The following is a 21,800-nucleotide window of genomic DNA, read 5'->3' on the forward strand; positions in this document are numbered from 1 at the left end:
TACACACTTACCTTCTATTTTGAAACAAAGAGACCACGTAATTAAGTGCTGATTTAAATGCAGATGAATTGTTAAATCAGAACCTTAGAATAACTCCTTTCTTTTCACAAAACCTATTGGCTTAACAGAATTATAATAGTGAACTATAGTTTAATTAAAAAACCCTCCATTTGGTACAGTTCAGAGGAAAACTGCTCCCTCATCGCTCTCTGGTTCCATACCCTCTCCCAAGGGTATATTGGCTCTTCTGAAAGAATTTTGTTGATATTTTAAGTCAGAGGGCTCAGCAATGGCTAATCTCCTTACTCAGCAACATGTTCACTAGAAGGCAAGTTCCTGTCATGGTTGTCATTAAGGAACAATTTCATCCCAAGATGACAATTAGTAAGACATTCCTGGCTTTTTCACCAATTTGCTTTGCACCTGTAGGCAAATTTCTTTCCCTTTGTTGCACTTTAATACTGTGATAGAAGCTGATTTTATTAAATTCTTCATAGTTCAATAATTTTATCTAAAGAGTTTTTCTTTGAGGAACAGGCTGGAGCAGGAGAAATAGGCTTATTGGGAAGAACAATAGAAATGTTAAAAAGTGTTGAAGTAGCCACTGGAACTTGGACATCTCCACTTCCTGAAAGCTCAAAAACTCCAGTTCTGTACCCAGAATAGAGTATAGTTTAAAGGAAGAACTGATTTAATTAAGCAAATAGCTTATCCTTCTTTAGAAGGGCTTATTCCTAAACCTGAGACAAATTTGCTTACATGAATAAACATAAAAGTGAATGGTCTTCAGAGTACCTTCAAAGAAAGTTGAATGAAATCCTAAAAATACTTTCTTTTTGTACCTGATAAAAATTTGTTAACATTAAAAAGTCAGTGTTTGTTCCAGTTTGTCTTTCATAGTGTGCTACATTCATTTTTTGTTCTGAAAATACATACAGAATTCCAAATGTTCCATTCTGATAAGGTGAAAAATGATTAATTTTGATTTTTCAAAGTAAGTTTTAACAAAACTGACATACTCCCCTACCAAATTTCAGTTTCATGCGAGTGGCATTTCTGAGTAAGCAAACATTATTTTAAATAAATTCAAACCAGCATTATCAAGGAATAACTAATCCCAGATTTTAAGATTCAAGACATGCTGAAAGTTAGTATATGGGAATATTTATTTCACTGTTTTTCTAAAGACAATAAGCCGGTATTGCTTGTTGTTTCTTTGGATTAGTATTGACTGTTTTCATCCTACTCTCCTAGTGATCTTCAATACAAAGAACACAGCTATAGCACCATAACTTATATCTATAGCTAACAAATTCTTTTGGCACCTATCACTTTCAAAAGTAAACCCCTATGGAAGGTGTTCCATTTCCCATTTGCAGCCCTCTTTACATCACTGTATCATTGCTTATATTTAGACTTGCTTTGGTCCTTCATAGCACAAAGTGTTGTGGGGTCTTAATGACAGGTCTGACTCACATTCACTGAGCAAAACAACCTAGCCATGTTTTAGGGTTTTTTTTGGTTGGTTTTTGTTTTGGTTTTTGTTTTGTTGTTGTTTTTTTAAAAAAAGATAAAACCTCTCCCACAAGCCTGCCCCATCTTCTGCACAGGTTACCTCCTCCACAACTGTCAGCAGAAAAGAAACAAATTTATGCTTCTGCTGCTATGCTTCAGAGTCTGATGTCCTAGCACTTCAGGACTTCGAGGTACAGAAACTGAGGGAGAAGGTCAAATACTTCCTCCACTCAGCTATGTGGCACACATAGTGATACAGTTAGTTCACATGTGAGCACTGATTAAAACTCACTGCATTCCTAAATAGATGTGAATCAGTAGATTGATTGTCCAAGACAAGGGAGGGTTCAGAAAAGGATTAATATAAATCATTGGTCCCCAAGTCCTGCTTCAGCCCCAGTTGCTGTCTAACCACCATTATTTGTGAGAAAAAGTATCTGTTACAGGTGTTGGTAGAGTGTTAATCTGGTCTTGCATACGTGCCATGCAATGCTGATGCACAGAAACATATAGAAGAAAAAAAGTAACTAGTCTTGTACAGACCATTGTATAGCTGTAGTACTAATAGTTACATACGAAAAGCAAAAACCCTCCGTCTCTGAAGGGTGATATTAGCACACTGAAGACAGCAAGCCTGTGGGCAGAGGTAAATGCTAGAGTAAGGCTAGGATGTCACTTGAGGACACAAGCTGAGGGAGACTTAGACATGCAGAAAAATTCAGACAGTATTTACTGCAGAATTAAATAACCTGTCCTAAAACTATTTCAGTATCCCTAAAAGCACATTCACTACCACACTTGCTCAGATAAACATGGGGGCTCACTTTGAAATGAAAAAACCATCAGTTCACTGCTGGAAATAACAGCAAAAAATGTCCTTAGTGTTGTTCCTTAAATATTTTGTAAGGACAGTTTGCAGAAGGGAGGGAACTCCTTGAACACCTCAATCTGCCTAAATACCCTTTCCCCCCTTGCTAAATAAAAGTCTTCTGAAAGCCACAACAGCTCCTGTAACTTTAAACCTGGGCTGAGATCATAATTTTAGTACTGACCAAACAGAGTGCAGAGGGCGGGCCTGGCTCTTCTTTGAGGACCACCTTAGGCATGCTCCCACCCCTTGGCTAAAGAAAGTAATGCCAACTCCGTTCAGTTTTCTTTAGCTGTATAGTTATCATCTGTGAAAACCTTCCCCCTTTAGACTGCAGCAGTTAACGGAATATTTGGAATACCAAAGTATTTTTTGCAGTGATTCCTTTTTGTGATGTCAATTCGCCTCTGCCTCTAAAAAAGTTAATCAGAATTTGAATCCATCTGGTCTCAGGATTGGAAAGCTATTCTCGAAGCAGATCAAAGATGTTTATTAAAGTTCAATTCTTCATCTTCGTTCTAGGGAGCATGCCCTTCATAGCACTTGCTGAAGAAGGTAAGAAGAAACTTCGGTTAAAATTATTTCCAGTCATTTCCTGTAATTTAACAGTGTGTGTGCTTACTCATAGGCAATATCGTTGTTCTGTCCTGCTTATAAAACTTTCTTTTGAATTCTTAAGCTACTACTGGGCATCTACTATGGCTGTAATCAGGAAAGAAACACATCAAAAGTTTTCAGATGGGCTGAGTTATGCTCTATTAGAACAGAACTTTCTGTGTGTCTGTGTAAGGGAAGGAGAACGGTACAAGCAGTCAGGGAAGGCATTACATTAAGAGCCCTTGGAAATGTCTTCGGTTTCACTGTAATATATGGAAAGGAGACTGCAAGAAATAATTTAGTTCTAACTGACATTTAGGTGGTGAATCTCTCTATGAAAGTAACTTATAAATCTTTCCATTCAAGTGTTTAGCCTCTATACTTAGAAGCATTACAACAGCTTAGAATTTGAGCCTTATGCAGGGTTCTGCTAATACTAACTTAGCCATAAGCAACATATACAAGTGAAGGAAACTAAAACAGGAAGAAGTATTACCTAAGACAGATTTGAAGTGTTATGTATCTACTCAGATAAAGTTTATTTGGCAAACTATTTCTTGTGAATTTTCTAAGAAAAACAGATGGTACACTTTTGGGTAAAACAGACATTTAAGTCTTTTTTTACAGCTAAAGGAGAAGTGTCTGATTTATTAACAGTAAATCAGAGTTACCCTGAGCAGTACTTGATTCCAGGAACATCACATTCAAATTCAGTCTTTCTGCATAGTATTTGACTCATTATGAATGAATTGGCCATCAGGCAATGTGCCTGATGTATGATGTACGTGCAAACAGAAAGTGTGCCTGTAGCAGTGAAATACAGCTACCGTTGCTATGGAACATGTTCCAAGTACTAGTGCTCCAAAAACAATAACCTGAAACTCAACTCACTAGTCTTCCAAAGCATAAATCTACTTGTCTGATTTGAATTTGAGGACCCTAATTGAAACATATGACCTGATTTTGGCTTGGTGACAGTCAATATTCTGCTGGAAATAATGGAGCTATATCAATATACACTATGTGTGGGTGTTGGCTTGAACCTTCTAATGGGAATTCCAGGTATTCTGTATGTCAGATTATGAGGCTGAAAGTTTGGAGTTATGCTCCAAAATTTCACAGAAAGTCTAAAACCTACAGATATTAGGCAAGTCCCAAATACTGCTTTCTAGGTTTTCTCTGGGATATGCTCTTTATGGCTTACCCAGCTAGCTTACCGTTAAAAAGCACCAATATTAAAAGCACCAAAGTTTAAAGACACTAAAAATGATGCAAAACCCACCACAATTTTCCAGAATTACCTTAAGCAGTTTCTAGGATACTAGAATTACAGGAAAAAACATCTTTTGTCTTAAGGCTTTTGGGGAATTTTTAAGCGTATTCTCTCTCAAGTCTGAAAGGAAGAGTCCAGCAATGATCACATTGAAACCCTATTAGCCAGAAAAATGTTAAAATATTTCCTGCTTGCAAGATTCTACCTCTGTTTTATTACCAGTATAGTCTGCATTGAACTCCACAGTTGGATTTAGAATATGGTTTAAAGTATTTAAGGCTTTCTGTGTCTGTTCAGCTTTTATGACTTTTTCCTCACATGGGGTCAGTCATTTAGGGTAACCTCCTAAGGATACACCAGGAAAATAGACTCCAGATATAAAATAAGGAAGTCCCAAATATTTAGCATGGGTATCACTGCTGTTTACTGATAACCATCAACAATTACAAGTTAGAACAGACTTAAAATGACAATGCCACATTCTGCAACCTGTGCCTGCACTGACAGTGAAGATGGAGAATTTTGGGGGCTTGTATAATACTAGGTGGAGTGGGTATTCAGATACCTGAACTTCTGGGGTAATTTGGCCGGAGGGTTTTAGAGAAAAAAGTTTCCTTATCAGATTCTAACACCTCTTAACCCTGATCAGGCCATAAATAAATCTACAGCTACCCTTTTGTTGTATTTGGGCATCCCATTTTCTGGATTGAGACTGAATCAAGAAAAGCAGGTTTATTTCGATGAGGAAGCATATTTTCAAAATTGTTATTAATGGTTCCGAATTACTCCTTGAATTGCCAAGTAATTTGGTTTCAACTGCTGATCCTAGTGGTAAGCATAGCATTTTTCCCCCTCCAGATAGCAATCCACAAATTGAGTAGTTTCATTAGTATCTGTTGTCTTTGAGTTACTGCAACTTTACAAAAAAGCCACAGGCATGGAAACCATCTCAGGACCACTGTGAACCAGAACCATGATTGAAAAATAGCAGTTACCACTGATCTAATAACAGGACAATCAGCCCATGAACAACATTTCAGTTGTAACCTCTGAATCTTAAAGGAGACTCCAGAAATGTGTAAACATTCTTTGCTCATAGAGAACATGCAAATAACATCTAACATTAGTAAGTTAAAAATGAATGAAGATTTCTGTTAAAATTTCCTGGGTTGGTGCTACTCTTAACAGGAATATTTGGTCCCAAAGTCAGTTGCTTTCCAAACGAAAGGATAAAGGCTCCTTTAATTGCGTCACATAAAGCAAGACAAAGCTGTAAAAGCATAAAATACTATACTGATGTGGAAGAGAAGGAAAATTAGCTTACTAATTCACTTCACTCTTCATATGTGAGCTTCCAAATAAAATTAATGACAGAAATTAGCAAAAACACAGGAAGAAAACCTAGTAACAAATCTTACACCACTGCCTACTTAAAAACACATTCACACATACTCTATTTGTGTTATCCATTCATGGTTTAAATCCTGACTGAAACAGACAGTATCTTGTCTTTCTTACAACCAAGGACAGCCTTGAGCGCTATACAAGCTGATGAATATTTAGACTAAAGCATTTCCTATTGAATGATTAGCAGATACATTTTTGTCCTTCTGTGATCCTGTTAGGCATATAAAAACTCAGGCAAATCTTCACACACAGGATCAGACCAAATGAGCTGAAATGGAAGTTGGCCTAATTTTTTTCTGGGCACAGCATTAATCAAACAATTGAAAGCTCAAGCATTCAAATGAGTGCTTTACAGAGACAACACATTTCCTAATTTGAAACCCTTCCCATGGTGCAAGTATCATTGCAGAGAAGGAAGTTACTCTATTGGCTGTCACATAACATGAACAAAAATTAACATGATTGTTAAACAAGTTACCACATGTCACTTGAGCTGTATCAGCTGTCCATGTGCCTGATCTTACCTAGAGGCAAATACTAGGTTATAACTCCTTATGCAAGTCTCAAACAGGTTTATACTAGGTCATATTACTTTACATTTGTTTTGGACTAAAACTAAGCACATGGACAGGATAATTCAGATGAAAAGTGTTTATATGGTAAGAAAGCAAATTGAAGTTTACAGTCAACCATGAAAGTCTAAGAAGTTTTCTATGTTTTTCAAAATCATAAAAAAGAAAATGGACAAAGTTACAAGAAATTATTTTCTTCAAAAGTATCTTGATTTACCCAAATTCTGTTGCCAGTTCAGTAGCAAAACTAAGCAACAAAGTCCAGCAACTCTAAACTTTTCTGAAAATCAAGTTCTGTAACTGCTGGTACTAAATAAAATGAACAACCAAAATGAAGAGTCACACGTGACTCCAAAAGGGAACTAGTCTTCTACTAAATAAGCATGACAAAACCTTTCACCCTGCATCTGGCTGCATCATGAATGACGAGTGCACTTGCCCATCTGTCCCCATATATGTCTCTTGTGAACTACATTAGTGTGATATGAATGTAGCTCTACATGTCCAATACCTGAAACTTAATTACCACAAAAAGTAGAAAAACATCTTACTGGGTCTCAGTGAGTATGCCTGCAAATTAGTGAGTCTCTATTTTGCAGTGTCATAGTGAAAGACCAGCAGAGAACAGAAAAAATTTGCTTTCTCCTCTTCATTGGGAAAGCAGAAGCTTGCCCATCTGTATCTCAACAGTTAGTTTTTGCATCTGTGTAACTTTAAAAGCAAAGGAAATAGTCATATTTAAAGGCTCACAAGTGGACCTTTCATTAGCTCAGGCTGCACAGTGAAAACTGGAAAGAGAGAGGCCAGATTCTCAGCTCCTGTAATTCAACGGTTTCCACTGAACCCATGCATTTACCCCAGATCTAGTACTTGTAAATCATCTGCAAAAATAAGCAGCTGAGAACCTAGAGAGATAAAAGAGAATTTTAATAGATAATAAAAAAAAAAACAGCAAAGGAAGGCTAACCCACAGCATGCAGGCTGTTGGGCTCTGACAGAAGCATGCAGTGTTCCTTCCTTGCGTCATTTGAGGCAAGCCATACATGCACACCACAGACATGACTACTGTTTGCCCAGTTCTAACATATGGTCTGTCTCAGTTGCACGTTTGTTTTGTTGGTTTGTTTGCTTTTTGTCTGGATGCGGTCAGGGACTACAGGATGGAACCCAAATGCTGCCAGGTCCTACTATTTGCTGCATCCCAGATCCATGCTGCAGACAGGCAGCCTCTAAAAGGGCCTCCTGCGATTTGTGTGTGCACATCCCATACCCTCAGTTTGAAATAACGCTGCAGCAAAGCTCACATAGCTGTGTGGTGCACAACTTGCTATGCAACATTTCAGAATAAGATGTAGGATTGGGAATATAGGTACGTTGGGATGTTCTAAAGAGAAACAAATGAGAAAAAGTAAGACAGCAATTTGCTATTGATTTTCATCTCACTGTCTCAGAAGCCTGGCCAAAGACTCTCAAAGGAAATAGAAACTGTGATGCTGTGCACATTCTCATGTTGCTTTATGACTTCCTTGTGTTTTTCCATCTTTGTATTTGTTGGTTAAAAACACTACAAGATCCAGCATAAATTTCATCAGGATAATCCTTTGTGAGGGCACAATTCCACTGTGTACACCATTTCAGGCAAACACATACTCTCTTAGGAGGGCTTAAGTAGTATATGAGCTACTGATGAATTTGTAAAGGGGACACACTTAATTCCAAATGTATATTAAAATGTTTTTATGACTATGAAACCCATCCAAATATTGGCTAGCATGTTATTAGTTAGTATGAAAGTCAGACTAAACGTATCTGAATGGATCTTGCTTGCTGTGTGGCAATGTAAAGCAGCTAGCCAAAAATCATTGTGTGAACAAAATTAAAGCCTAACCAGGTTCTAGTTATAGTGTTTAGCATACATATTTCAAACAAATTAGTTAAGAAATTATGATGCAAACAGTTCTGCTGGCAGATAGAAGGGGTTAGTAACCTTCATCAAGGCAACTGTGAAAGGGCATATGGCTACAGCCTCAGAGTTTTGGGAAGGAAGTGATTCAGGGAAAAAGATTAGTTTATTACTGTATTAGAGGTCCTTTCTTAATTCCTTTAATCTGCATTTACTTATCCCAATATTTGTACACAGATTGTCTGCTTTCTGCTGCACACCCCATAAAATTTGCTGATCCATTACACGAAATTTTGTACTTTTCTCCTTGTCTTAGCTCCAACGCTCATTCCTTGTCAGCCATGGAGTGATAAACAGTACTGTAACGCTTCAGTTTTAGGTGCCACTTACAGAATGAAGCAAAAGAGACTTACACCTTGATCACAACTCCAATCTTGTTGCCCCAGTCAAACCCTTACTGCTCAAAGAAAACAAAGAAATTGCTAGTAAGACTTCAGTTGCCACAGGGTCACGGGCCAGCAAAGATCAGTAAGAAAGTGACTTTATCCCACATTCATGGGATAGCAACTCCGAGGTCAGTGTACTTACCAGACAAGAAATCAGAGACTGACACAGCAACACTATTAAAAGCATAAACCTTAGAAGTCTCATCACTAGTTCTGCGAGGAATATTTTAAAGGAATATCCCATAATGGAGCTAAATAGTCTTTTTCTTCTTAGTGCCCACAGCTCTGTGGCCAATTTTATCATGCATAAGAGAAAGCTTTGTAAGTTACCACCTTTTCCTCTCGTGCCTTAGTTTCATAACTTGGTTGTGGGTCATATACATATAGCAAGCACTTGAAGAGCAGGTTTTTTTCTCTGTATCTGCCCAGTTAAAATATATTTTGTTTTGGTTTCCTGTGGGTATCCTATATATGGACAATGTAGAATATTGTAACATTGAGAAGACATGTGATTTGCTTCACAAGCAGCTGAGTGGTTCTTTGCTACTTGGCACTGTACATTTTTAACTCTGGCTTTGTTCCTTTGGCTAAGCCAGCCACAGCAATAGAAACCATCTGTAGTAGGGTGTGGTGACCAAAGGAAATGTTTCTGACAATTCAGCAAAACATTGTCATCATGAGCTACATGGAATACCTGAACAAAGTCAGTCATACTCTAAATGAGGCTGAGCTAAATCCTTCCTTGTGCATCATGGCCATTTTTCAACTGCCAGATACTTTCCAAACTGCACGGTATTTTGTCATCCAGCTTCCTTCATTATATAAAGCAAAGCTGTCAGTCTTTGTATAAGGCAAGTACAGTAAGCACTTCAGGATTTAGACAGACAGTACATACTTTCTCCTGAACAACAAAAAGTCTAGACACTTACACATATGCCAGAGCATTTCTTTATCATGGCACAACATATTACTGCAACTTCCAGAAAGAATTAACAGAAAAGGAGAAAATGCCAATGCTGTGGCCCCAAATGGGCTAAGGATACTGCAGATATCATGAATTTTGCAGGAGCCACAAGTACAAATGAGAGTTTCAGTTTTCATTAAGAAACTTCCTCACCTTTCTACAGTCTGAAAATTTTAACTGTCCGAAGGCTCAAAATCCAGAAGGCAAAACCCAGAATCCACTCTACTATAGTCTTCAAAACCTCAAATTTTCGAAGTCCAAAATATTTTGTAGCCTAGCTTTTCCAGTGTTACACCATTTCACAAGAGACACCTATATGCTTTTTTTAAAACACCCCAAAATGCTTAAGAAATTATAGAAAAATAGAAAACTACTTTTAGAGAAAACTAAGCTGATGAGGTAGATTTTGGACTCGACTATGGAATACATTTAAATTGAGGATGAAGCCAAATAACAGACAAAATTGTATTTGAAAACTACAGAGCTGCTGCTGAGACATTATGTATTCAAAAGGCAGATACCTTATCAAATCACACATTTTTGTTAAACTTCCACCACCATGAATAAAAGTTTCCACTGAACTACAACTGAACTGATTCCAGTAATGAGATACGGACTTTAAGACTCATTTTGCTCACAATCAAATTAAAGTCTGTGAGCAAAGAACGCTTCCTCAGGGATTTTCTGTATCGGGACATAAATTCTGAGTAAAATATGCCCAAAACAGGATGACCAACACACACGTACATACACAGCCCTTCAAACACCACCACCTGGTCTGTAACAGTTCAGGAAGCAGATACTGAAAAACATCAGTCAGCTCTAGATAGGTAGCTCAGTATTACCCCAAGCAATCAGTCCCACTGAATTCTGTCCCTTGCTTTTCTAGAGAAGCATTCCACAAAGCACCTATCTAGCACAGCTGGACAGGATAAAATATGATATCAGTAAGATACAGATAAAAATAAACTTGAATTTTAAGAGCCAAGCTTTTGTTTGACACTTAACCTGCTGGTTAATTTTATTAGCTGTTTTAAGTAACTGAAGCTGCCTTTCTTTTTTTAAATAGGAGCAAAGGGGCAATGACCAATAAAGATTACTTCAGCTCTTGCTAAGAGGGAATCCTTTAGGGTTAGCAATTTTTACCTACGGGTCTCTTATCACAGAGATGGAAATTCATTCTATTTTGAGGGCTTCCTATTTCAAGGACTAAGCTAAAACACAGGCTTAAAACTATCTTTGCCCACTGGTGTCTGGGTTTATTCAGACCACTGGGAAAGAAACAAGATCCGACAACATTTTTCATCTTCAAAAGTATCTTTGTTGGTTTTGGAAATACCTGAAAGAAATGCTAATGAATAACAGTTTTACAACTCATTCTCCATTCCAACACAACCACGGTGCTTTGAAAGCAACCCTCAGAGGTTTTTCTAGTAAACTGCTGCTCCATGCATAACAATGACTAGTGAGCTCATCTTCCCCTAAGTGGGTCATGGGATGCTTAACCATGGGATGCTTTCAAAGCAGTATTAAACTTTTAAAGACATCAAATTTTCTCCTGGTGTGAGAAGTTGCAGCCTTATAGCAGCTGGGGACTTTGAACTGAAACGCACCCAGCTGGAACTTTGGCAGAAAGAAATGCAATGATTAATTCACATCTGCAGCAATGTATAGCTGCGAACAGAAGAGGCCATAGTGCTAGTTGGAGACAATCACAGCACTGTGAGGCACTGTTTTTATTTACAGTCTCCTCTAAGATAATATTAAGAACATATGCAGAAGCACTATTTAACCCTATGGCTCTTGCTACGTTTGACCCCCCATCAGATGAAACCAACAAATGACTAAAGCACATATACCCTTACATCCCATTTACATTCTCTTTGATGTCAGTGGTATATATGCCTTGTACTGGGTACAGGGAAAGACGTTTCAAGACCAATAGTTTTTCTCAATTTCATTTAAATATTTTTTACTTTATTATGACTTTCTCTGACATAGAGCTGTCTAGTATCAGATATTCCTTCCTACAAATGCAATATGCTGGTAACAAATCACCTCCTAGTCTTTCTTTTGCTAATAGTTCAGTAGTGTCTGCTTAAGTACCACCCAGATTACCTCCAGTGTCTGTCCCACAAAAACAAACATGGAAATGTAGTCCAGGCACTATTCTCCAACAAATACAGGACCTCAGCTTGAATGCAGTATTATGCAGATTGGATAGGGCTGAACAAGACCTTCACACTGATAGAAATCAGTTCTACCTGTGAGCTTTAGGAAGTTAATAGGGGAGCCATATTATTCTAGTTTCCCTTTACAGTTACGGAAAGGCAGCGCTACCAAGGACAACCCAAACCTCAGGTGAGCTGAATTACCTTCTAGAAGTATTTATCTTTCCCTACAGACCATAAAAGAAGATAAGGGCAAGCAGACACCTTATTTAGGCATCTCTATTAAGAACCTAAAATTAGGCAAGATTAATCTGGGCCACCTCCTTTTGTCAGTCACTGTACACAGAGGCCCAATGCACTGAAATAGATTTTCTACATGTCACTCATTATCAAGAATCTGCAGTAACTTTATCACACAAAGAATAATTATTTCCTGTTTCTTTGTGACATTCAGTAATTCTCTACATCTTTGTTCTGTGACACTGTTTCCTTTCCTGCCTTCACTGTCAGGTAATTCTTCAGGGCTGAAAGCTACTGCCATGCCAAGACTATAAGTAGCTTCTCTGAATAAGCTGCTTGTTGTTAACATAAAAAAAACCCCAACTTATTTCACTTTCTACTTGGGGTTTTTCCTCTGGTAGTTGGTTTTCTCCATCTGTGCTTATTTTGCAACTAGTGAATAAAGGATGTTTTTTCAGTTCCAACTGGGGTTATGAGGTACACTGGTCCTTCCACAATTCATGTTGTTGAGCTCTATTGCTATTTCTTTCTTTACACTTAACATTTACATTGCATAATCCCAATATTGTACTTTAAAGACATTAATTTATAACCAAAAAAAAAGTATTATAAAGTTATGCCATATCTTAAAGTGCCCTGATATTTAGAAAGTGGCGAAATCAAGACAACTTGAGTGATGTCAAGCTCCTTTTATGCTATCTCAGCAGAAAATTTTCAAGGCTGCTTACCTGGAGTATTTCAATCAAAAATGACCAAAACATTATTTTTACCATCTAACTTAGAAATATGATGTACCCTGGCCTGTTCTAGTCTTTCCATGGATTATAAGGTGACTGGCTGGCTTAATTAGCCACTATATTAGGGAGCACGTTGGCATAACATGAATATACTTTTTTCATCTGTTAGTGCCTAAAGTACTACTTGCACACCCTTTTGGCTCTTAAATAGAAAGTGTATCTGTATTCAGGCTTATAAAGGTATAAAAATATAAAATTCTATTTACTTGAGTAAACATGGAATTAGAAATCTAAGTTTAGATCAGTGTTTATTCTCTTGGCGATGGGACAAAGCTCTCAGTCTTGCATTGCTAGAGATGGATGAAAAATTCTTAGTTTGGTTCTAAAATGAGTTTTGGGAACAAGGAAGAATATTTGCAAGCTTTCAGTAGAATTCAGATGAGAGTTTCAAGCAAAAACAGAGATTATTTTTTTCTAATATCAAATCGTTCATCCCCTGTATGAAAAATTTCCTTTGAAGTGCCAGTGCTTTTTTTTTTTCCCTACTCGTTTCAAAATGAAATATTGGCTTTTTCATTTGAGATAACATTTTTCTTTTAAAAAGAGGCAGATGAAAAAAGAGCAAAAGTTAAACGGAACTCACAGTTAAAGAAAAGTAATTTCCAAGTGATATATGCACAGCTGATCCAAAGTGATTCCATCCTTTTTCTGATTTTGACTGATATCGAGCAAAATAACCATTCTTTCTAATTTCAGTCACAGAACAAAAATTCTGTTTACTTGCCTCTATATCATATACAACACAAGTAGGGTACATTTAGGAGTATTAAAGTCTCTCATAAGAAATAGTCTTACTATTTGGAACTAGTCTAACAATTCAGGAATAGTCTAACTTCAAGTGCAGAGGAGATGAGAATGTTTTTAGGTCACTAAATAAAACTAGGTGAAATTAGTAGAAACTGTGTTAAGATTTAATAAAACAGATCATGAATATTTCTCTTACATAAAATATTCAAATGGTACAATAAATCCCTGATTTTAAATAACTCATGTGAATAGCTGTCTCCTCCCTGAAGAGATCACTACACAGCACTACCAATCTACTACTTAGTATTTACCAAATTACAGGGGTATCAAACTATCTTGCAGAAGAATAAAGGATTAGGTATTCTTTGTTCATAATTAACCTATTAGCAGCTGACAGTTGTTACCTTACGTACATCATAGGCAAATGATGTGTGAGCATCCAGGGTTTTCTCCAACACCCCTAAAAATTCTCTGCTTTTTAAAGAGAATGAACATGGCTCTCATTCACATAACCTTCAGCTATTATTGCAATATTTCCTAGCAATAACTCAGTATTATGCCAAAAAAGTATAAATTGGATTTGAAAATGTTTGGACAAAATATTGCTCTGATTGCTGAAAGAAAAGTTAGATGCAGGAAAGAGTTTTTCAGAAGTCTGGGGTTTTTGCCTGAAGTTTTTGCTCAGGACAATGTCTATTATTAGCTCTTTGCTAAAACACTGGTATCTGGAATTAGCAGAACTCTTATGCCGCAGGCAACAGCATAACAAGCAGCCTCACCTAGCTTTATAATTGTGGTGAATTAGAAACTCCCAAGAGATATTACACTACATTAACATCATACTGTGTATGGTCATAGTTTTATGAACCACAAGAAACTTAATCAAATGATACTTATGTTTTTGACATTTTCTTGATACTGCCAGTTATCTTCACATATCCATATCCTTCACATTCTACCGTGTTCCATCTCATTTTTCCTACTGATGAAGCGTGGCTGTATTTGTAAAGAAAGAGCATTGTGCGGGCCAAAATTTAAATGTCCGTTACACGAAAGAGCACAGATGACATATATAGGTCTAGAATAAAAAAGACGACCTTACATTGTTACCTAAAAAATTCAAATTATGGCAAGTAAGGTTTGCAACATTAGAAAAATCTTTGAATAGATTTCTGTAGGAATATTTTCTAAACTATAGCTACACCCATAAGCATTAATGGTAGTTCTAAAAATAAAGGTTGCACCTGGGACCGAGCTGAAAGATGGGAGAAAGCTCTTACTATTTTAGGAAATAGAAGATGCTTGAAGTAATTTATCCCAATACAGAAGGTAATGTTTAACTTGAAATCTGGAGTGGTCACATCCACCCAGGAAGGGAGGGGGGAACCTTTTCTTAAAAGAATAAAAAAAGAAAAAAGAAATCTTTTCTTGGACAAAGTATTTAGTAACCAATAGGTTTCAAGGTTGTGCCAGGGCTAAGTGATATGTACTTAAGCTCTTTGTCCTACAGCTGTGTGCAAGAGTATAGCAGAATTCAAAGTTAATCCAAATAATTTAGCAAACATAAGTGTGCAGGGGCAGAGAGATGGAACACTACATAGATCTCATGTTTAAAAAAATTTACATGTCAAAGTAGCCAGAACATGTGACTACAAAGTAAAATCTTAACTAATTTTCTAAAATTTTATTCAGCAAGCTCAGTTCTAGAAGGAGAAGAAAGTACAACAATTGATTTCAGAGACAGAAATGATACAGAATTTGAAGAATTACCAACCCTGGTGAGTATCATTCTAAATAAAGGCTCCTTTAGGTTACCCTGATTTCATATTCCTGGTATTGTCTAGTGGCTTAGATTTTGAATAATCATTATAAAGAATAACCTTGAGTTCTAACATAAAAAGATCTAATGCCAATGCTTTTGCTTTGCAAGCAGTCAGGTTGAAGGTGACAAAGTTGAAAACTTTTTGGCAGTTCTTATGTCCTGCAAAAAGCACTGGTAACCTGCTTATTCACTGCCATTTGCCTCTTCTAATTCAGTATCTCTCCACTAGCTTCAGTGAAACCTAACTGACAAACTAGTGTAAAAAAAAAAAAAAAAAAACACCCCACAATGAAAAGAGGCAGGTCTGCAATATTCTGCAGTTCTCTCCTACACCTTTTGTAGTCCTACTGAGAGGTTATCTGATCTAGAAAGCCTCTAGCTGGGCATACAAATCAGCTTACTACTATGTTTTGGTGTATTGTTTTTTTTGTCACTGTACACAAGTCAAAGATGACAAGCAATAGCTTAAAAGCATCCACAGGGCACCTGACAGGTCAAGAAATTTAAATGCGTATTTCATACACATTGACTGAATGTACTGAGGTTTTGTTTTCCCTCTTTTTCCCCCCAATTCTTGTAGTTGCCCACAAGACTACACAATGTAACAAATCTCTTGCAGTTTGGACAACTGATGACCACACAAAGTGCATTTGCCCCAGCTGAAGACAGTGATAATTCTACTGGTTACGAAGTTAACACAGAAAGTGTTGATGGTAAAAAATATTTAATTTCTATTTTATTATATCAAAGTTCTACTGCCATCTACTAAACAATATCTGGAAAATTCAAATACCAAGTTTAAGGTGCTGCCAAAGGTAGCATTGCTGATTTTGGAAAGGGAAAAGTAAGATTTCTAAAATTACTCCTTAATAATCACTCTGCATCCTAACTTCATAACAGCTGTGCGCTGACAAAAGGAATGAGTTGCTATACGATCTTGTTCACAAGTGCACTGCCAGTTCTGCCCCAAGGCAGGCAATAACTCTGAAGCCTACACCTTCTTTTCAGATTAGTATGAAAATCAAACAGCTCTCCAGAAAAAGAATTATTTTTTTTTTTTCTGGACCAACTCTAAGGTCATCAAATGCAGAAAACATAACTGTTACAACCTGGCTGCCCTCTTGATTTTTGCTGAGTTGTCTGCCTTTGTTTCCCTGGAAGGACACAAATTACTGTCATGCACATACAAAGCAAATTGCACCCATGTTCATACAGTAGTCAATGAGCAACAGATTAGTACAAAAGGTTGATAAAGTGCATTCTGACCTGTTTACCTTATGCCTGCTTAGCTGTCTTCCAGAGAGCTTGCTGAGTACCTATGCTTTTGGGTCTGATTGTGTACAGAAGAATGTATGGGCACAAATAAACAGGCACATACTCAATGTGGCTTTTGGACCAGGATTGCTCTTAGCTGTTCAGTCTTGTGCATACCAGTAAAAAGTAAGAGAACACAAGCATTGTACTTTCTGCTCTGATATTCCAGTCCTGTTACAGTGTCAATGACTGGTCATAAGTTTAACAAATGTCACTTTAAAATGGTCAGATGAGCCATTATGAGAAAAAAGGTCTTTTTGTTTCCAGACCAACTTTTTGATAACTAAATGCAAATTTTGCACAGTGTCTAAATAAATGAAGAATGGTTTCTCCGATTTATGCGAACAGTAGTAGCTGTTGCCAACAGATGCTCAGAATGCACTTTACCTGAAGTACAAACTTAAAACTTAGACCACAAATATTGGAAATCTGTGAGGCTCACAAATATGTCAGATTCACCTGTCAGAATACATTAGCGATAAACTAATTCACATGAATGACAGTCTGTCAATCACATTTCAAGTCAGTTTGGTTTTTGCATATAGGTTTTGCTTTGAAACAGATAGTCAAATCAAATCCTGTGGCAGTTGTATTTCTACAAAGTCCTGTATTATGTATATTATTTACTACTTCTCCCCTAAGTAGCCTTAGCCAATTTCCTCTAGACAACAGCTATGAGCAAATACTTGCTTTGGCTAGCTTCTTTCTGAAGCTTCTGTATTCTACAGCAGTTTCATATCCCTCAGTAAATCAGACACATTTGTTTAAAAATTGTATGTGCTTTTACCTGCTTTTCCCAGCCTACTTGTCTCTGCTAAGAGTGTAGATCTCTTGTTTTGGCTTACCATTAAATAATAGAAGCAGCGTTCAGCAGATTTTAATTTTAGATAGAATTTTCAGACTTTTCCTAAAGGATATGGTAAACATCCAGAATGACATACTTCTAATGAATTAAAAATAGCATTTGTGTTTCATCTGCTTCTGATGGGGACTCAGCTACAAATTCAATTCCAGAAATAAAGAAGTGTACTAAACAGATTTTGTACACTTACACACACACAAAAAAACCCTAAGGAATTTAAGGAATTTTTAAACTGACAAAAAGCCTTTATAAATAGTTCAGCAGATACACTGAGAGCAGGGCAAAATTTTATCAGCATAAATCACTCAGACAACTAAAATCTGATTTCTGTCTTTATTATTATTTTATACCAAGTATATCCTTATTGATCTTAACTAGATCACACTTAAGTTTCACTAGTATATATCAGATGACAGTCCCTTAGATTTTAATTTCTGTTAGAGAGCTCTTTGCACTCATTCTCTCAAGCTTTTCATTTGCTCATTCTCTATCAAAAGAACAACCTATTACACAGCCCTCAAACCATTGTGATATAGTTGATAAAAATTTTCCTTGCATATGACATTATAAAATTGGGATGCAAAACTCTGTACAGAGTAATTAAGTAATTATTCTCTTTCTGGCTTTACAGGTGGACTGAGTGGGGAACCAGAGAAAACTGAAAAAGGTATTAAACAGAAGAAATGCTTGTAGAGACAAGGGAGAACTTAACTGCCAGGCGATACCCTTCTAGAAGCCACTAGCTATGCCCATGCTATTCTTAGAGTCTCAGGAGGAGCCACAACGTGTTCCCTGATCTGCTTTCTCTGGTTCACCTGATTACTGTCTCCATAGCCACATCTGTATGGAGCCCTCCAGCCCAAAGGCACAAATAAGCCTGCTGAACTTACCAAACGTGCCTCAGAGTTCACAAGATATAAGGAAATTTTCCCCAAGGAATGGGATGCAGCAGAACAGTGTCAGTTCTATCAGTAGCCTCTTATCAATGGTCTCCATGAGAAATATGCTAACATTCCCAACTTCCTCTTTCAGGTGGTCTAGAAACAATTGCACTGGTTGGAATAATTATTGGAATCATAGTTGCAGTTGGAATCCTTGCAGGAATAATAATCGCTGTTGTAAGGAAGATGTCAGGCAGGTACTCGTAAGTAAATTGCTAATCAGGCTTTTTAAACAAGCATTATCCTCTGAGCAAGGTCACAGGAACCACTCTGGAAATTTCGAATACTTCTATTTTGACAAAATAACTTATCTTCATGTTACACGGTGCCTATCAATTCAGCAAGAGCTACCAATGTAATGTGGGTGATCTAACCCCCCTCATGTGCTTCAGAAAAATTTGCCAGATACTGCATGCATGCTGTTACAGTACTTGTCAGGTGCATGGGTTTTTAATTACTCTACTGCACAGAGGTAAAATTCACTATGAAGTATTACGGCACCAACTTCTGAAAGTGCTGGATAACATGTGAATGCTGACAAATGACCTTTATCTTATTACTCTGGACATTTTTGGAAGCTGTTTTGGTAGCAACAGGATTCACTGGTGCCATGCAAATCTAAAGTGCTTTAAAACCTCCCAAGTAATAAGAAAACCACACTACATTTAAGAAATACTATTCACACAGCATTAGGAGAAAGCAAAGTATGAACTGGGAAGAGAAATAAACCAGTGACAGGAAAGACAAGGAGAGGGAAGAAAAGATCATGTAACTAACATTTGGGTAACTATGAACAACAATAAAATGTCTGTGGTTTTTTTTATAGGCCCTGAAAACAGTTGAAGCAAGCAGCCATGCCATTCTATGCCAGAAGATACAAGTGCTTCTTATTTTATAAGAACTAAAGACTCTTCCTGTATTGGTGTGAGAAGATGATCCATGGAAAATATGGTCAAAGAATTCCAGATCTATGGGGATCCCACACAACTCTAAGGACTCCCTCCCCCAGCCCCCCCAACTACAGAGTACAGAACATTTAATAGGATTTTTACTAGCCAGGAGTTTACTAGAAGAAAGAAAAAGATTACACAGTAAGAAAAAACCAGCAGCAATGAGACTTACATCTGAAATACGATTTGCAGGTAATATTTTTAAATGCTACCAAAGATTATTTCACATTGAATTTTATACATTTCTTTAAAAAAACACATCCAGAATCTCTTAAGTGTTTTTGGCTTGTTAATTGCTTGTGGCATGTTTATCTACCAAATGATGTATCAAAACGGAAAAATTAGCTTCAGAGAACTGATTATTTACAAATTTAGAAAATGCTAGATATTGGAAGCTAAAATCTTTCCACTATTGATACAGATTTTCTGCTCTTGATGCTTATGTTATTATGTGATAAAATATGGTAGGCCCAGCTGGAACTGACCTACCAACTCAAAGCTTGCTCATCTGACTGTTGCACCAGCAATTTCCTGTCTTCTCTTGTTGCAGAGACATGCAGGGATTGAAATACACATCCTGAATTAAAGGGTGCTTGGAAAATACCCAATTTTGATGGGTCACTTTAACCAGTTACTCAGCATACTTTAGAGGCAACATTTAGAAGCTTTTGAATTAGTGTATACAATTTTTTTTACTTTTTAACTGTCTCATTTCTAACTGTATAGTTGGCTTGTTTGATAACGTGTGCAACACTAGATTGGAGTATGTTAATGAGGTATAAAGAACCTTTGGAGTCTACAGCTTTTCTGTGGCATATTTAGTGCAGCAGTACCTGAACACACAAGAGTTCAGAGCAAAGGCTTTGTATGTCAAGTGGCTGCAATGTATCGTGTTTTCTAACCTTTAAGTCACTTAAATGTTTGGTGTAAAAATCCTGATAATCCATATGGTCAATAACTGCTATATATGTCAACTTAACTAGACTTGCTTTTCTGTTTCTTTCATGTGCCATTAACTATCATATCAATCTGAGCTTTGGAAATAAAAATTATAATGTAAATTGTCTTATTTTACAATAATTGTTCTTTATTTTCTTTAAAAAACCCCACCCTATAACAAGTTTTAAACTTTCCTCAATCTTCCTAAATTATTTTGCTACTTGTCAGTGCAGTGTCTACAACCAACTCATTTGACACCGATAAATGAAACTATCATCAAAATTAAACATGTAAACATGCAGAGCATATGCATCCCAGAATTTGTCCACAGTAGTACAATACCATGGAATAATACATTCATGTGTCACCTCCAGCATAATCTCATTTGGTTTATTTCTGTTTACACTCAAAAGCTGCATAAAACTAAAGGGAAGAATTAATGATACCACTGTACAAAGTCACATAAGCACTATATAAAAATCTGTAACAAGATTAAGCCTAGTGTGTATCTTAAGTCAGTTCTTTAGTAGAGCTAAGTTGGTATTGGACATTTTTAAAGTACAAAATCCAAGGCCCAACAGTGGGCTTGAAGTAGGCTGCAAAGTTTTCACTACCTTTATTAAAGCCATGGGACCTCAATTTAACTTATTTTTTTAAAAGGCATCTTTATTTAACTTAAGTGTCAGTAAATTTTTTTTACCTATGACTCATTATATTCTGCAGCATTACTCTTGTAACAGAGTCATGCAGTTAGGGTAAACTTTCATTTCTGAAAGTTTTGGTATATTAAATCAGTTATCTTTCAAGAAAGCAAGTCTGCAGTCTCTTACTGATAAGCACATAAAGTCCCATCCCTGAAATACAATTCACACACACCTTAATACACTCCCCAATCGCTGTGACTCAGTTCAAGTGAAGACATTTATCTTGGCAAGAAAGAGTTTAACTTTCTACTCAAGCATCTTTTGCCCCTGTACTTTTCAGTTACAGTACTTAAAGGGGGCCAGATGACTTCAGGTATTTTGTTTCTAAGTGTCCATACATCCCACTTGTTTTTAAAGAATTATTACTAAGTTTCATGCATGGCTGTTCTATTTGCTTGTGTGACTTACATGAATTAGCTAAAAATGCATGTAAAAATCACATGAAAGCAGGAAGATTACAGCTTTTTCTTATGGTGGCAACGTAAAAGAATAGTAATTTGTTACTCTAGATTTAACAATTTCTTGTCTATATTGGAAAATACCCTGTAAGATGCACTTGATGTCTGACCAAATGCATGCCATATGGAATTATGAATTATTCAGCCATTGTAGGGAATAGCACAGATGTCACCAGTTTCTTCTGCACAAGCTCAGTTGCTGCTAACTTGCAAATATCACAAAATGAGAACACCATTCTTATGCCTGTTCTGAATACTGGTTAAACCAGAAGTAGCAAGACCCCATTTGAAAAATGCATAGCATTAGAGG

General features: G+C 36.8%; 1 protein-coding gene across 6 annotated transcripts; it reads left to right on the forward strand.

The window, feature by feature from the left end:
- Nucleotides 1–2,641: 2,641 nt before the first annotated feature.
- On the forward strand, nt 2,642–20,454 carry PDPN (podoplanin). 6 transcript variants are annotated; one of them, XM_049811322.1, is made up of 6 exons: nt 2,642–2,938; nt 15,193–15,278; nt 15,903–16,035; nt 18,130–18,165; nt 18,531–18,642; nt 19,266–20,454. In XM_049811322.1, the coding sequence occupies exons 1-6, from the start codon at nt 2,869–2,871 to the stop codon at nt 19,270–19,272; spliced, it is 444 nt and encodes a 147-aa protein (XP_049667279.1). In that variant the 5' UTR covers nt 2,642–2,868; the 3' UTR covers nt 19,273–20,454. The 6 variants fall into 6 exon arrangements, with proteins under 6 accessions (XP_049667279.1, XP_049667306.1, XP_049667286.1 ...); XM_049811349.1 differs by having other exon boundaries at nt 18,531–18,636; XM_049811329.1 differs by having other exon boundaries at nt 18,531–18,632.
- Nucleotides 20,455–21,800: the final 1,346 nt, after the last annotated feature.

The sequence above is a fragment of the Accipiter gentilis genome, chromosome 1 (assembly GCF_929443795.1).
Source record: "Accipiter gentilis chromosome 1, bAccGen1.1, whole genome shotgun sequence".
NCBI classification, from domain to species: Eukaryota; Metazoa; Chordata; class Aves; order Accipitriformes; family Accipitridae; genus Astur; species Astur gentilis.